At 41.6% G+C, this 14,867-nt stretch overlaps 2 protein-coding genes across 2 annotated transcripts in view; one reads left to right on the plus strand and one right to left on the minus strand.

Annotated features, from left to right (window-relative positions):
- The window catches only part of LOC109832052 (14-3-3-like protein GF14 kappa), an 11,075-nt gene extending 3,025 nt beyond the window's left edge, over nucleotides 1–8,050 (minus strand). Inside the window, exons 1-2 of the mRNA XM_020399504.1 lie at nucleotides 7,441–8,050; nucleotides 6,590–6,712 (exon numbers count right to left, since the gene is read on the minus strand). Coding sequence (XP_020255093.1) covers nucleotides 6,590–6,712; nucleotides 7,441–7,941 — 624 coding nt within the window. The 5' untranslated portion in view covers nucleotides 7,942–8,050. The remainder of the gene's footprint in view (nucleotides 1–6,589; nucleotides 6,713–7,440) is intronic.
- Nucleotides 10,560–14,306, plus strand: LOC109832826 (protein CURVATURE THYLAKOID 1D, chloroplastic-like). Its single transcript, XM_020400268.1, has 5 exons — nucleotides 10,560–10,757; nucleotides 10,836–11,008; nucleotides 12,957–13,061; nucleotides 13,163–13,234; nucleotides 13,974–14,306. The coding sequence occupies exons 1-5, from the start codon at nucleotides 10,619–10,621 to the stop codon at nucleotides 14,043–14,045; spliced, it is 561 nt and encodes a 186-aa protein (XP_020255857.1). The 5' UTR covers nucleotides 10,560–10,618; the 3' UTR covers nucleotides 14,046–14,306.

The following is a 14,867-nucleotide window of genomic DNA, read 5'->3' on the forward strand; positions in this document are numbered from 1 at the left end:
TAGTTAGGCTAGAATTTGAACTAAAAAAAAAACTAGTTCAAATATGACTCAAGTTTTGCCAAACTAAAAACTAGTTTTTAGACCATATTTGCATCCAATGAAGCTAGTTCTTTGGACCCGATCCCTTGTTCTCCAATTAAATATGCAAAAAAGATAGCACACAAACCTTAAGCTAAACACCTTTTGCCCAATTACCTATTTTGTATAAGTATGTCATCAACATAAAACACTGTTCAAGATCCAGAAAGCATTGTGCTTGAAAAGATAGCACACAAACCTTAAGCTAAACACCTTTTGCCCAATTACCTATTTTGTATAAGTATGTCATTAACATAAAACAATGCTCAAGATCCAGAAAGCATTGTGCTTTCCATATTACTCACTGTACCATAAATATACCAAGAAAAATATATTTACTCGAAACCTTCTGAAGTGACGCCTCAGCAATAAATGTGCTCTCTATGACGCATCAGTCCTTCAGCAAGACCTGTAGAAATTGGCAGTTGATGGCTCAGAACAGGCAGTTGATAGGTTGGCGGTCGACCGTGGCGGTCGACCGTATTCGTGCACAGAGCTTTCTATGCGTCTGGATCAACGGCGGTCAACCGCGGCGGTCGACCGCAGGAGTTTTTGTTTTTCGTGGCGGTCGACCGCAGATGTTTTTGGACTTTGAGGTTGTTCTGGGATTGAGGGCGGTCGACCGTGGCGGTCGACTGCGATGGATCGCGGACTGCCGCAGCGGTTTCGGGTCTGGTTCTGTTTCCAGACCCGCTTCGTTTGGGATTGTTATAAATACCTAGAGGGTGTCTCTAGGGTTTGTGAACAGGAGATTTAAGCTGTTGGAAGAGGTTTTCTTTGGGCTTCTATTCTAGGAGTAATTGGAGAGATTGAGAGTTGATTTGTTGAGGGTTTATGAGAGATTTTGTAACCCTAGTTTGTCCCTCTTGATTTCTAATAGTGAAAACTCCCCCCTCCTTGCCCCGTGGACGTAGGCATCTCGCCAAACCACGTTAAAACTGGTATTATTGTGTTTGTGCTATTGTTGGTGTGTTTGTTTCTCTCTCGGCTATTTGATATTGGATCTCGGCACAGGGGTTCCTCCCCAACAAGTGGTATCAGAGCTCCGAGCAACGTTTGAGCTTTTTGGAGGTGTAGATTAGTTGGGAAGTTCATCTAGAGCTTAGATTGGTGATAAATGTGGGATCTTTGTGGTAAAGTTTCTATCTTTTTCAAGTTGAATCTATTTTTTGTTTGTTCCGCAATTGTTTGGGTGCTTTGAGATAATGACTGTGAAAGATAGAAGTGGGGAGGGTTCTTTTAGTGTGAAGACCGTCCAAAGTTTGAATGTTCATTCTATGAAGATAGATGTGGAGAAGTTCGATGACACAAATAATTTTAGACTTTAGAGATGCGAAGTCATGGATGCGCTAAATGCGCAAAATTTGAAAGATATATTAGAGTTGGACAGGAAACCGGCCGACATTGATGAGAAGGTTTGGAATAAAAAGAATAGAACGGTGTGTGGTGTGATTAGGTATTGTCTCACTCAAGATCTAAAATATGATGTGATGAATGGGACTTCTGCAAAGAAGATTTGGGAGGTCCTAGAGGGCAAGTATTTAATGAAGAGCGTTAAAAATCACTGGCATTTGAAGAGGAGGCTTTATCGCTTTCAATTAAAGAATGAGACATCCATTAGTGATCATATGAACCACTACACGAAGCTACTTGCAAATTTGGCGAATGTAGATGTTATGGTTGAAGACGAGGATAAGGCATTATTGTTATTGAGTTTCTTGCCTGACGAGGAATATGAGACATTCGTCCTCACTCTTATTAATGAGAAGACATCTTTTTCGTATAGTGAGATCACCGCGGCTCTTGTGAATTATCAACTTCGAAAGAAGGACAATGAGACTTCCATTGAGCCGGTTGCGGGGGCATTGGTTGCAAGAGCTAGAAGTCCAAACTGTGGTAGGAGGTCGCAGTCTAGATGGGGGCATCCTACAGTTGGTAGGAATCAGTGTGTCTTTTGTAGAAAGGATGGATATTGGAAAGCCGAATGCCCAAAATTACAAGCCAGAAGAATAAGGAGAAAGCTATTCAAGCTTCAGAGGTGAATGTTGCCAAGGCTAGTGGCGACGTTTCAGATTCAGATTCTTCGGGCTATTCATGCCCAGCTCTTCCGTCAGTTGGTGTTGCCGACTCCATCGAGTGGATGTTGGATTCAGATGCTACTTACCACATATGTCCTAGGAGGGATTGGTTCTTCAGCTTTCAGGAGTTGAAAAGAGGGGATGTTGTTCTTATGGGTAATGATCACAGATGTCCTATTGGTGGTATTGGTACCGTTTAGATTCGAACGAGTGACGGGATGATTCGGGAGTTGGTTGATGTGAGGTTCGTTCCTCAACTGAGGAAGAACATCATTTCATTTAGGGTATTGGAGGTAGCAGACTATAGGATGATCTTGACGGATTCTCGCTTGAAGGTCACATTGGGATCCATGATTGTGATGAAGGGTGTCAGGAGAAGTAACTTGTATTATCTGTTTGGGAGCACGGTGATTGATAGAGCGCTGACGACTTCTTTGGCTAGATTATGATATTGTTTGGTGCTGGGGTATATTATTGGTTATACCGTGCATAGATTGTTGAGGAGTGCTATGACCTGTAGATTGAAGTCCTTTGAGCACAGTGGGATGAGCGAGAAGACCGAGGTAGAGTTTGGCACTTCTATCCATCGATCGAGTGGTCTTTTAGGAGGTGTTCAGTCAGGCATTGGGGGGCCTTCCATGGAGACATCATTGGAAGGTAATCGGTATTTTGTTTCCTATCTTGGGGATTATACTAGGCATATATGGGTTGCAACCAAGTTCCTTTAGTATGAAGCCCTAGTAATCCGTAACAGTTGGAGGAGGTGTATGGGCAGAGAGGTTACCCATCGTACTAGTTCTAGTAGGGGTTCTTTCTTTCATTGGTGCCAAGCTCATGGCAGTTGAAGACATTTCAGAGGAGAGGAGACAGTAGGGCGACGAGATGAGATGGCGGATTTAGTGGGCCGTTCTTTTCTGGAGGAGAATCGACGTTGGTTGTCAAGCAGTGGATTTGGTATTCGAGTTTCGACACGTTTGGGCTATCTTATAAGGTTGCCGACTACTACGTGTAGAGTTGTTAGATCTGATGGAGCTGCTTTAGTTTTTGGTTAGCGTCGGATATTTGGCTACTCAGCACTTGATCACATCGTTGATGTGAGATTAGATTCGATTGCGTATTTGGGATTCAGGGGCTCATTCGGCTATCAATTGGGAGCTTCTGAGTTTGGTCTGAGCAGGTTTATCACTTTGGACTCTCGGTAGGTAGAGAGTATTGATCAGGTCAGTGGGATATCGCAGCGGGTGGAGGGTGATGCTACTCCACATTGGGTGGAGCTTACTCCACATACTCCAGGTCATTTTGCATTAGTTGGGATTCCGGGTAAGGTGACACAGTTTGGGGATCAGATTGTTCAGGATGAGGATGGCGAGTTGGTAGATCCATGTGCAGCTGGTGGATATAGCTTGGATACGGCCATTGGTTCACCTCAGGTGGAGGTGTTTGGATCGTTTCAGTATGGAGCCGTTGGTGATGCTGTTAGCCGCGCATTGGATATTGGTATTGGTGAAGAGTTGAGGACACTTCTTTTGGATTGAGGGCTTTTGGAGGCCATTAGGTGAACTACGTGAAGGCTTGATTCCTTGAAGAGGATACGTAGGCAGTCAGTTTTGATGCAGCCGATTTGGTGAGTAGACACAGTTGGTTTGGGGTGAGTGTTCGCACTCCCATTTGTGTCTCGACGTGTTGTGGATGTGGTCCGTTGTCATGAGTCCGTTGCCATGGCATACTGGATGCAACAAATGAGGTAATTGATTTGGTTGGTGTCGGCTCAGTTTGGAAGAATCTTTACCGAGGTGGTGATTTGTAGAAATTGGCAGTTGATGGCTCAGAACAGGCAGTTGACAGGTTGGTGGTCGACCGTGGCGGTTGACCGCGTTCGTGCACAGAGCTTTCTATGCGTCTGGATCAGCGGCGGTCGACCGTAGGAGTTGACCCCCACGGTCGACCGCCGCAGCGGTTTCGGGTCTGGTTCTGTTTCCAGACCCGTTTCGTTTGGGATTGGTATAAATACCTAGAGGGTGTCTCTAGGGTTTGTGAGCAAGAGATTTGAGCTGTTGGAAGAGGTTTTCTTTGGGCTTCTATTCTAGGAGCAATTGGAGAGATTGAGAGTTGATTTGTTGAGGGTTTATGAGAGATTTGTAACCCTAGTTTGCCCCTCTTGATTTCTAATAGTGAAAACTCCCCCCTCCTTGCCCTATGGACGTAGGCATCTCGCCGAACCACGTTAAAACTGGTGTTATTGTGTTTGTGCTATTGTTGGTGTGTTTGTTTATCTCTCTCGGCTATTTGGTATTGGATCTCGGCACAGGGGTTCCTCCCCAACAAGACCCTCAACATGAGAGGCTAAAATGTCAATGGAGCACTTCTCTCCAAGGGATATTGAGCAGGAACTCTAGTCCCTCACTATTTGGTACCATCAGCAGAGTAGCCTACTAAAAAAACTAAATTACACATTGCTTTAGGCCAAGAAGTTGTTCTATTCTGAATATCACTAGTCAATATGTAAAAGAATTGGTTCAGGGGATTAGAAAGTATATTGTGAGACACTTGTGTGAAATACTATGCTATTAATAACCTATTCTAGACTTTCCTTCTGAAGGCAAGTTGACATATTCTATCACTTTAAGCCTATACAGACCAAAAGTTCCCTCTCATACCTTCCAACAAACCTCCCTCTTCCAACCAAAGCTTACTTGGTATTAGGTTCTAATTCCATTTTTCCAACACGAGCACGAACATCCAGGGAGATTGCCATCCTTCAAATTGATCTAGGCTGAGCAGATTTAACTATTCAGTTGGATGCAAGATTTTAAGGCTTAATCTATTAGCTGATGATGCCAAATCTAAACCTACCCAATTTGTTATGAAGAGTACATGCATAACAGCAGTAATCTTTAAACCTCATGAACTAAGAAAAGTAAGAACATGACAGCTCCCAGTAGTCGCATTTGTCTTTCTAGTATGACATAAGCCAATGTGAAAACAGAGAGAACATGATTGTAGTATCTTAGATTTGTGAATATGAGTTTTTACGTGGAAACCACCTTTAAAATAGGGGTGTAATACAAAAACCATATTTATTGTTTAATTTATACAGAAACCATCTTAAAAGTATATTTCTTTTCAATCAACCACCAATACTCATTTCATGTTGACTTTTTTTGTCAAAATTCCTTTAATACCCATATTTTACTATTGCCCCCCCCACCCCACCCCACCCCACACACACATCTTGTTCTTCCCTCTCCCTCTTCTCCTACCTCTAGATTTAGGGTCCCCACCCCCCTCTTGTTCTCCCCTCTCCCTCTTCTTCTATCTTTAGATATAGGGCTCTCTCTTTCTCTCTCCCTCTTGTTCTCCCATTTTCCTCTCCTTCTACCTCTAGATTTCGGGTATGGTTACAAGAGGGAGAGGGGGAGAGGGTAACAATAAATACGGGTAGTTAAGGAATTTTGATAAAAAAAGTCAATAGAAAATAAGTTTTGATTGTTGATTGAAAAGAAATATACTTTTAAAGTGGTTCATGTATAAATTAAATAATAAATGTGGTTCCAGTATTACACCACTATTTTAAAGATGGTTTCCATATAAAAACCAATTGCCATAGATCAAAGTTTTAAACCAACCAACCCACCCACACCCCCCCCCCCCCAAAAAAAAAAAAAAAAAAAAAAAAAAGTTAAAAAAAAAAAAAAAAAAAATCAAAAGGTTTTACACCTTACAAATCAAGATGCCTTCTTTGGTTTTTATGAGAAGAGGGCATGAACTGTAATTTTATTCAAATTTGAATGCAAGAGAGAAAAAACAAATGAAATCAGCCTTTAATATGTAGCACGTATCTCATTGAGATGGCAAAAATATATTGATAACAGTAGTTTCCACTTATGATTAATCAAAAAATTACATAATATAATACTAGTGGCATTTCAACTTACAGGCAGCAGAAAGTTTTCCTGGACATGTTGTATTATGCGATTTTCAGATAGGGAAATATTATCAATATTTGTATCCATATTTTGAAGGGACAAATAATGACTATTAATTTATATTGGTCAAGAAGCAAACTATGAACTGGACCCCTTTAAGTGTAACAGCCAATGTGTAGGATAAAAAATAGTCATGCCTTAATTGGAAAAATGTGCAGGCCAAATACACCCAATTTCAAAAACTTCAGGTAAATATTATCTCAAAAGCTTCTGGTAGACCACCCAATTTCAGAACAAGAATTTGTGAAATGGTGGACCATGAATAAAATTGCATGTTTGGTTCCCTTGAATTGCTAGCTATCTGATATCCTGGCTTCTTGGGTCTTAATACTAGAGACATTTTCATTTTAGTTGGAACTAGCATACTTCAGATACTAATTACAATGAAAAGAAGCTGAGCAACCAAGAAAACAAGATTCATCTCTATTAAAAAGAATGAATTCAAACCTGTTGAGCAATGCGAATACCCTTCTCTTTTTGATTCAAGATTTCATAGTGGAAAACAGAGCAATTGAGTGCAAGTCCCAGCCTTATTGGATCTGACGGTCCGAGATGGCAGGATGCAGTTTTCTATTAATGAAATATCAAAATTAATCGCGGAAAAGCAACATAAATATCCCAAAATGGAAATGTCTAGTTCACTAGATTCGCAGCTTAAAGAAAAAGGCATTGCAGTAAAATTAAATGGACAACTTTCAAGAAACTGACACGGATAAGAAAATGGTAATATATCGTCAAGAAAATCAGTGCGAAACAATGTAGGGTCAATAACAACAGTAGATACACCATCAGACTAGATTTATCAAAAACAAGAAATAGAAACATCTTAAAAGCATCACTTAGTATCAATAAAGAGAGAAATGTTTGAATGATTTCAATGATTCAAAAGCCTCATACATTCATTTCAATTTTTCTCCTTGTATAACATTATCAAGTAAACTTTTGCACTTCAAGAACGGAATCTCATTCAATGTTCACTGTTATTAGCCAATATTAACCTTATTAATTGTTATATCCAGTACCAAGTTGAATTCAGCTGGATTATATCAGAATCCTCTGAATCTTTTCTGTAAAAAAAAAATGCAAGAACCCTACAGTTCCTTGGCCTGAGCCATTTTATACTTCAAGTATGAAATCTCCATTTATATTCGCTGTTATTAGTCAATTCGATAGTATCAGTCGAATTCAGCTGGATGATATTGTGACCTTCGGCCTAATTCTCTGAATTCTTCCCTGGATTCAACAATCCCAATGTAAATTACTGAAAATAAATTGCAAGAACCCTACAATTTCTTCACCTGAGCCTCTTCATAAGCCTCCAATGTCTTCATCGCAGCCTCTTTTCTTTCATCTCCAGCCTTGATCTCCGCAAGATACCGATTATAATCCCCCATCATCTTATAAAAGAACACCCTCGACTCGCTGGTCGTCACCATCGGTATCAAATATTCATCAAGAAGCTCAAGAATCCTGTTGCAGATTCCTTCAAGCTCCGCCTTGATCTCTCCCTTGTACGCTTTGATGAGCTTGAGCTTCTCTTCGTTCTCCTCCTCCTCCTCTTTCTTCGAGAGGAAGATCAACGATGAGCGGCGAGTGGTCACCAGCTTCTTGTAGGCGAAGGAGATGAGCTTGCGCTCCTCGGCGGTGAGATCGACATTGATCTCGTCGCCGGTGAAGAAGACGATCATCTCCTCCATGATGGATACCACGTCATCGTATCGCTCCGCGAACTCGGCGAGCTTAGCTCGGTACACGCGGTCCTCGCGAGAGATCACCGTGGGATCGGATTCCGTTGCCATGGCGGATGTTGATGATGCTGAGATTTGGGAGTGTAGGGTTTCTTGATTTCTTTTTTTTCCCGCGCTTTCCCCCCCTCTCTCACTCTCGGTTTGTTTCGTTCGACTGTATCGTTCGTTTATCTTTGTCCGGGGAGGGGGGAGGGGGGTGGCTTATAAATAGACCCAATTCCTCCCGCGTGTGAGAATCTGTTTTTAGCGGCACGAGCGTGTCACGTGCCAGAGAAAATCCACCCTGGCACTGGCAGTTATTTTCTATTTCTCGTCATAAAAGCGTGATATAAGTCTTAGTTATAAGTTGACTACACACCCTTTTCTCAAAGCTTTAACCCTTTAATAAATTATAAAAGAGACTTGCTTTGGTGCTCCTAAAATATAATTTTATTTAATTTTTATTTAAAGGGCAAAATTGTAATTTTCGATCAATATTTCTTACCCCCGGATCAGACCCGTGTCTTCAACCTCCGCTTCCTGCTCTCCGAATCCTCCAGCCTCATCAAAGCAACTGCTTCTAGAAACCGCGACAGCGATCTCGGAGAGCAACCTCGAGGTCGCCGCCGCGAATCTCGCCGCCCTAAAACGCGCGGGGAACCCCCGCGGCGACCCAGACCAAAGGCTGGCCTTAATGATGATCTCCGCTCTAATCGCGCGCATAAACTCGCCGCCGTCGGCGACCCTAACCCCGCCGGCTTCAGAGCTCTGCAGTCTAGAACACCAAACAGCGATCCAGATGCTCTACGACGCTTCCCCCATCTTCAAACTCGGCCACGTGGCGGCCAACTTCGCGATCCTCGACGCGGCAAGAGATCACCCGAAGATCCACATCGTCGACTTTGATCTGAGCCAAGGAGTCCAGTACGCTTCGTTGATTAACGCCGTCTCCGAGAGATCCCGTCACCGCTCGCTCACGCTGCTAGTGAACATAACTGCCGTTTGCGACCCAACTATGCCGTACAATACTCCGAGCACGGTCAACAACCTGAAGATCATCGGCGACAAGATCGTCACGCTGGCAAGCCGGTTCGGAGTCCCGGTCCGGTTCAGCGTTTTGAACCGGAGGGCGTCGGAGCTCGAGCGGGCGTCGCTCGGGTGCGAGGCCGGCGAGTGCTTGGCGGTGTATCTGTCGTTCGCTCTGTCGAGGATCGCCGACGAGAGCGCTTCCCCGGCGAACCCGCGGGACCAATTGCTCCGGCGAGTGAAGTCTCTCGGACCCGACATTGTCAAGCTCGTCGAGCAGGAGATGAACGCCAACACCGCGCCGTTCGCGACCCGGTTCGGTGAAGCCTGCGGTCACTACGGCTCGGTCCTCGATTCGCTCGACGCGACGATGAGCCGGGACGATCGGGGCCGGTTCAGGATCGAGCGTGCGCTCGGTCGAAAGGCTAGCAACTCTGAGAAGGGACACACCTTTGTCTTGAAGGCAAGCTGCAGTGGCTAAGCCAGATGGTCCTGCTCCGATGATAATGGGTCCAGGAACCCAAAATTGCTTCGGAGTTGATTCCACATATCCAGCAAGTGGCTCATTAAGATTGAATTCTAGAGCTGCGCACGGGTTTTCGTTTGTAGATTAGTTGGCTATAGAGGAGTAAGCAACTGATGACTTGGAATCAAGGAATATTGTAGGAATTGCAAGTGGGTTTCAGATTCTGAGGCTAAAATTCTATTGAAAACTGTGGTGGCTTCAGTTGTGATTGCAGGAAATAAAGGCGGCATGAGGAAGACGGTGGCAAATAATCTAAATATAACTGCCCCTCAAAACCAAATAAATTACCAATTTGGGTGTGGTACTTCACGAAACCGATCATAGCGTTTTATGGGGAAATAAGAGAGCGACAATATCGGACACTAATTACCATTTGTGCCATGGGTACTCCAAAATTGATTTTTTGGAGCACCGAAGTTGTCAGCATTATAAAAATGGTTTTTCAGATAATGGTTCCTCACGATCTTTCGTATTTTTCAGTTAGTCCACCAAATCATTATGATCTGCTACTAAACCCTTATGATTCATATAAATTGTCTCGAGAGTATCTCTGGTGTCCAATTTCTTTACTTTAGTTGGGTTAATGATCAAAACGCAACGTACATACCCCAAGCTCATTAAAATTTCTATGTAGTCAAAAACCTCTTCCATATTGGTCCATTACCTGTTTAATATTTTGGAATTAGTCTCTCAAATCAATAAAATTTCCATGTAGTCCTTCAACGTCTATGAATTATTTCAAACTGGCCTTCGAAGCTAGCTGTCATTTGATTTGGGAAGAACATTTCTTTAATTTTATGAATTTCCAATTGTAACTCTCTGTTTAATTAAGGTACTCCACATACGTATCCGTCTATTTAAACCTCGAAACTGAGTTTCTAGACCCAATTAAACCTCTATCTTCGCTTGTTTCTTTACTCTTTTTTTCTTTTTTTTAGAAGTTGAGAAGAGGACAAGACTAACTGAGTCTAAAAATATAATTGAACTAGGGTTAACAATCTAAAAGGGGTAACCAGGAGCTAATTTGAAATAACTAACAAGATATGATGGACTAATAACAACTTCAATGATTTAAGTGGCTACCGGAGAAACACGAATGTTTTAGGGACCGGAAGCTAAAAAGCTCCTTAAAAATAACGAAAACCAGATGAAAAACCTCAGAGCCCTTAACCCCGTTTTCTTCAGTCCACGACTCTGATGGAGCTCTGCTTCTCTCCTCATCGCTCTCTTCACGGCCGACTCCCAGGCCCAATCCACAATCGAACCCCCTCAACTCCCATTTCCTCTCTCCTCCGTCTGCAATCGCCCAAAACCCTCGCTTCCCTTTATAAATCAGGTAAATTTTATGATTTCAGGTTTATTTTCTTCTTCTTCTTCTTCTTGATTATTTGTTGATTTTGTTTTTTGGTTTCAGGATTTGGGCGCAGGGATGTGCGAGCTCTGGCGTCGGAGGAGAGGACGTCGACCGTCGTGTCGGAGCTCGACCGGAGCTCCGATGACACGGCGGTGAACAAGGGCGAGGACGTAGGAGTTGGTGGTGCGTCGAAGAGTGAACCTGCGGAGTTTTTGAACAATCTCGATCTCAAGGTAACGGAGAGCTCCTCGCGTTTGAACAGTGATGGTAAAAATTAGGATGATTAGGGTTTTGGTGGCAAATGAAGGAAAAGCTATTGTGAGCCCTAATGTAGATTTTATGAGGATTTTATTTGATGAGAAAATTTGACCTTGATGAATGAGGAATTTTTGCATTCTTAGAGCATTTCTATACTCGTACTACTTGAGAGTATTTCCTGAAACTAACAGGGAATTATTCTAAGAATATTTTTCGATGCTTAAATGGGCTAGATATATTAATGTTCTTCTAAGAATCAAACAACCATGCCGTTTGTCTCTGTGACAGAGTTGAATGAGACCGTAGTAATCAATATCATCAGCCAGTCCATGTAATACTGGAGTCAATAGTCTTCTGGTCATCAATTTGAGCTGAGGGCATTGATTCCTTCAATGCTTCTTCATTAGCGCTTTGAGTACCAATAATCTGTCAGTTGTGTTGACATCATGCTAAATAGCGTACGTTGATTCAGTTTCACTGCAGTTCATTATATCATCCACCATTTGTGTATGCTAATTCCAGTTCAATAAAATCATCCACTAGCCGCTGTACAAATTTTCAGCAATGTCCTTCTAGAAAGGCACTTTGCGAAACAAAATTTCCTTTCTGTTGTTGATGGCATCACGGTATAATCTGAGTGATAAACTATCTGCAAGGAACCTGAGCTCATCATCCACCTTCTCTTGTACTTCCCTAACTCCGTGCATGCTTTTAGACAATACCCTTTTTATCGAGGCATGTAGAGTGACACACCCACCCACCCACCCACCCTTTCATGCATGCAAGCACGTGTTTTATCACCTTCGGCGGAAGGATATTACGTACATTTATAGGTGGTCCATGGAAAGAAAGGTTGATAGCATAACCCGAGATATCAATTTTCTCTGGTGGATTTCGTCTTAGTTTCTAGATTATCACATTGCTTATTTAATCCTTTTTCTTAATCCATGTATCATTTTCTTTAAAAAAAAATCCTACATTGTTGGATGGTCAGCTGCTTGTAGCCTTTTAGGTTGGTCAATTGGGCTTAATATGCAAGAGACATCTAAATAGGGAAGAAATACAAACTATTTCAGGGCAAATGACTACACGAATGGTGAAAAAAAAATCAAGTTATATAGATACATACAAGGGATTTAAATGAATCCAGATGGGCAATGGCCTTCCCTCGAGCCCTCTTACATCTGTCCTAGGTCATTAGACATGCAAGGAACCTGAGCTCATCATCCACCTTCTCTTGTACTTCCCTAACTCCGTGCATGCTTTTAGACAATACCCTTTTTATTGAGGCATGTAGAGTGACACACCCACCCACCCACCCACCCTTTCGTGCATGCAAGCACGTGTTTTATCACCTTCGGAGGAAGGATATTACGTACATTTATAGGTGGTCCATGGAAAGAAAGGTTGATAGCATAACCCGAGATATCAATTTTCTCTGGTGGATTTCGTCTTAGTTTCTAGATTATCACATGGCTAATCTAATCCTTTTTCTTAATCCATGTATCATTTTCTTAAAAAAAATTCCTACATTGCTGGATGGTCAGCTGGTTGTAGCCTTTTAGGTTGGTCAATTGGGCTTAATATGCAAATCTAAATAGGGAAGAAATACAAGCTATGTCAGGGCAAATGACTACACGAATGGTGAGAAAAAAATCAAGTTATATAGATACATACAAGGGATTTAAATGAATACAGATGGGCAATGGCCTTCCCTTGAGCCCTCTTACATCTGTCCTAGGTCATTAGACATGTTTGTCAATGTCGGAAGATAGTTGAGTGATAAACAGTCTCTGGGCAGAGATTTTCCCTATTCCCTCATTAGGACATGTTTTGTATCTTATAGATCTTTGTTCAGGTTCTGTCCAGGTGAATCCTAACTGTGAACTCTATATGATTATAATCAACATGCTTGTGATGCAGTTGGACTCTGATTATGCTTATTCCGTCCTCATATACGGGACTGGTGCTCTTGTTGCTGTGTGGTTCTCATCTGCAGTTGTTGGTGCCATTGATTCCATTCCTGTGGTAGGTTCCAATTTTGAGGGCTTTGATTCCCCCCCACCCCCACCCCACCATTCTCTCTTTACATTTAGTGTGGACAGCTAAGTGGTTTATATTTAAACCAGGTCCCAAAGGCATTGGAAGTGGTAGGTCTCGCCTACACAATTTGGTTTAGCTATCGGTATCTAATCTTCAAGGTGACCTTTCAAACTCTTTTGGTTACTGTTTAATATTGATCTATACTATATATTAAAAACATTATGAGTGTATGGAGTTTTAGAAAGAAAGGTGGAAAATGTCCTTCATTCCACTACAGACATTTTGTGCTTTTTTTGTTTTTGGGTTGACATTTCCCAAAATACTATCTCTCTCATACGCACAACTAATTATACACACTTCACATATTCCCTCCTAATAAACTAGTAGAAATTTAGAAAACTTTAAATAGCTGTAAAAACAGAGTGAAATTTTTAAGTATTTCATAAGGAGACCCAAAACTCATTGAGTTATTTGCATAGACCTTTCAAATACAAATTAAGAATAAAATAAAGTAATGCAGGTATAATTATTAGAAATGCGAATCTCAGATTTTCGAGAGGATTTTTCCATAAGAAAGTCCGCTTTAACATTTTTCTTTAATCGTTGTATATAGTTTTAGAATGGGAATGCTGAGTTATTTGTGCAACATAAACTTTCCAAGTACAAATACAATTATTAAAAAAAGTAGGTGTCTTTGATTTCAAGGGGGACTTTAATTAGAAATTTTAGAAATATAAAATAGATTCAAAACAATATCAAACCACAGTTTAAATGGAAATCTAGCTTATGGCTATCCATTTTTTCCTAATATAAGTTGTATAAAGGTAAGTTTTAGTATCTGGCACGTGCTAAGCTGCAATAAGATGTGATACTAGCAATTACATTGTTACATCGCAGAAAAACAGGGAAGAGTTATTTGCAAAGATTGAAGATCTGAAGAAGCAAGTCATCGGGACATCTGATAATTGATGTGTGAGAAAGGAAAATTTGCTCATTTTTGTTTCCCGCATAGAATGTCAAAACTGTTTTAATAGCTAGTTGAATTCGATGATGATGATGATACATTTTAGTTTTATCATTGAGAAGCATGTTATGTATGATTTTTATGGTTTTGCTTGTATGTTCGGTGAGATGGTTTTTGGGCTCTCCATGTGCTCTTGGTCTTGGGCAATTACTTATCCCTTTGAGAACATTCTCTGAAATCAATATAGTGGATTGTTGGCTCCCCTCTGCTGCCTGGTCATGAGGGTGGTTTATGTTGTGATTGATGAATCAGTTCTTTTAGCCGTGTTTTGTCGATGGCTTTCCGTGTGCCTATTTCTCCGCAATGTCACTTTTTCCATGTTGCTTGAAGAACATAATTGCCGCATACTTCAGATATGAGGAGTTGGTGCCCCCATTAACTCGAGATTCATCATGTAGCGTGCACGCACACATTAACTCAGAGATTCATCTTGTAGCATGCACGCGCACAGTGGTTGCATTCGTTTCACCGTCCGATTGTGAGTGATGCACAATAAGCGTCTGAAATTAAACATGGAATTTAGCTTGCATTCGTTTCACCGTCCGAATGTGAGTGATGCACAATAAGCATCTGAAATTAAACATGAAATTCAAAAATTAGCGTCTGCGTCGACTAAGCAAAGATTCTCATGACGGCTGCTTGAGAAATTGAACTTGTGGAGAACAGTTTCAGATAATTTCTTAGGATTCAACACTAGTCCCTCAGCGTTGAGACCGTCCGCAAAACTCTGCAATCAGAGATTAAAGACAGCAATGAAGTTTTTACCC

The sequence above is a fragment of the Asparagus officinalis genome, chromosome 3, assembly GCF_001876935.1.
Source record: "Asparagus officinalis chromosome 3, Aspof.V1, whole genome shotgun sequence".
NCBI lineage: Eukaryota > Viridiplantae > Streptophyta > Magnoliopsida > Asparagales > Asparagaceae > Asparagus > Asparagus officinalis.

Coding starts and splice junctions, on each gene's coding strand:
- LOC109832826 (XM_020400268.1), top strand. CDS start 10,619: ATGGAGCTCTGCTTCTCTCCTCATCGCTCTCTTCACGGCCGACTCCCA. Junction 11,009..12,956: donor TGAACAATCTCGATCTCAAG/GTAACGGAGAGC, acceptor CTTGTGATGCAG/TTGGACTCTGATTATGCTTA. Junction 13,062..13,162: donor CCATTGATTCCATTCCTGTG/GTAGGTTCCAAT, acceptor TATTTAAACCAG/GTCCCAAAGGCATTGGAAGT.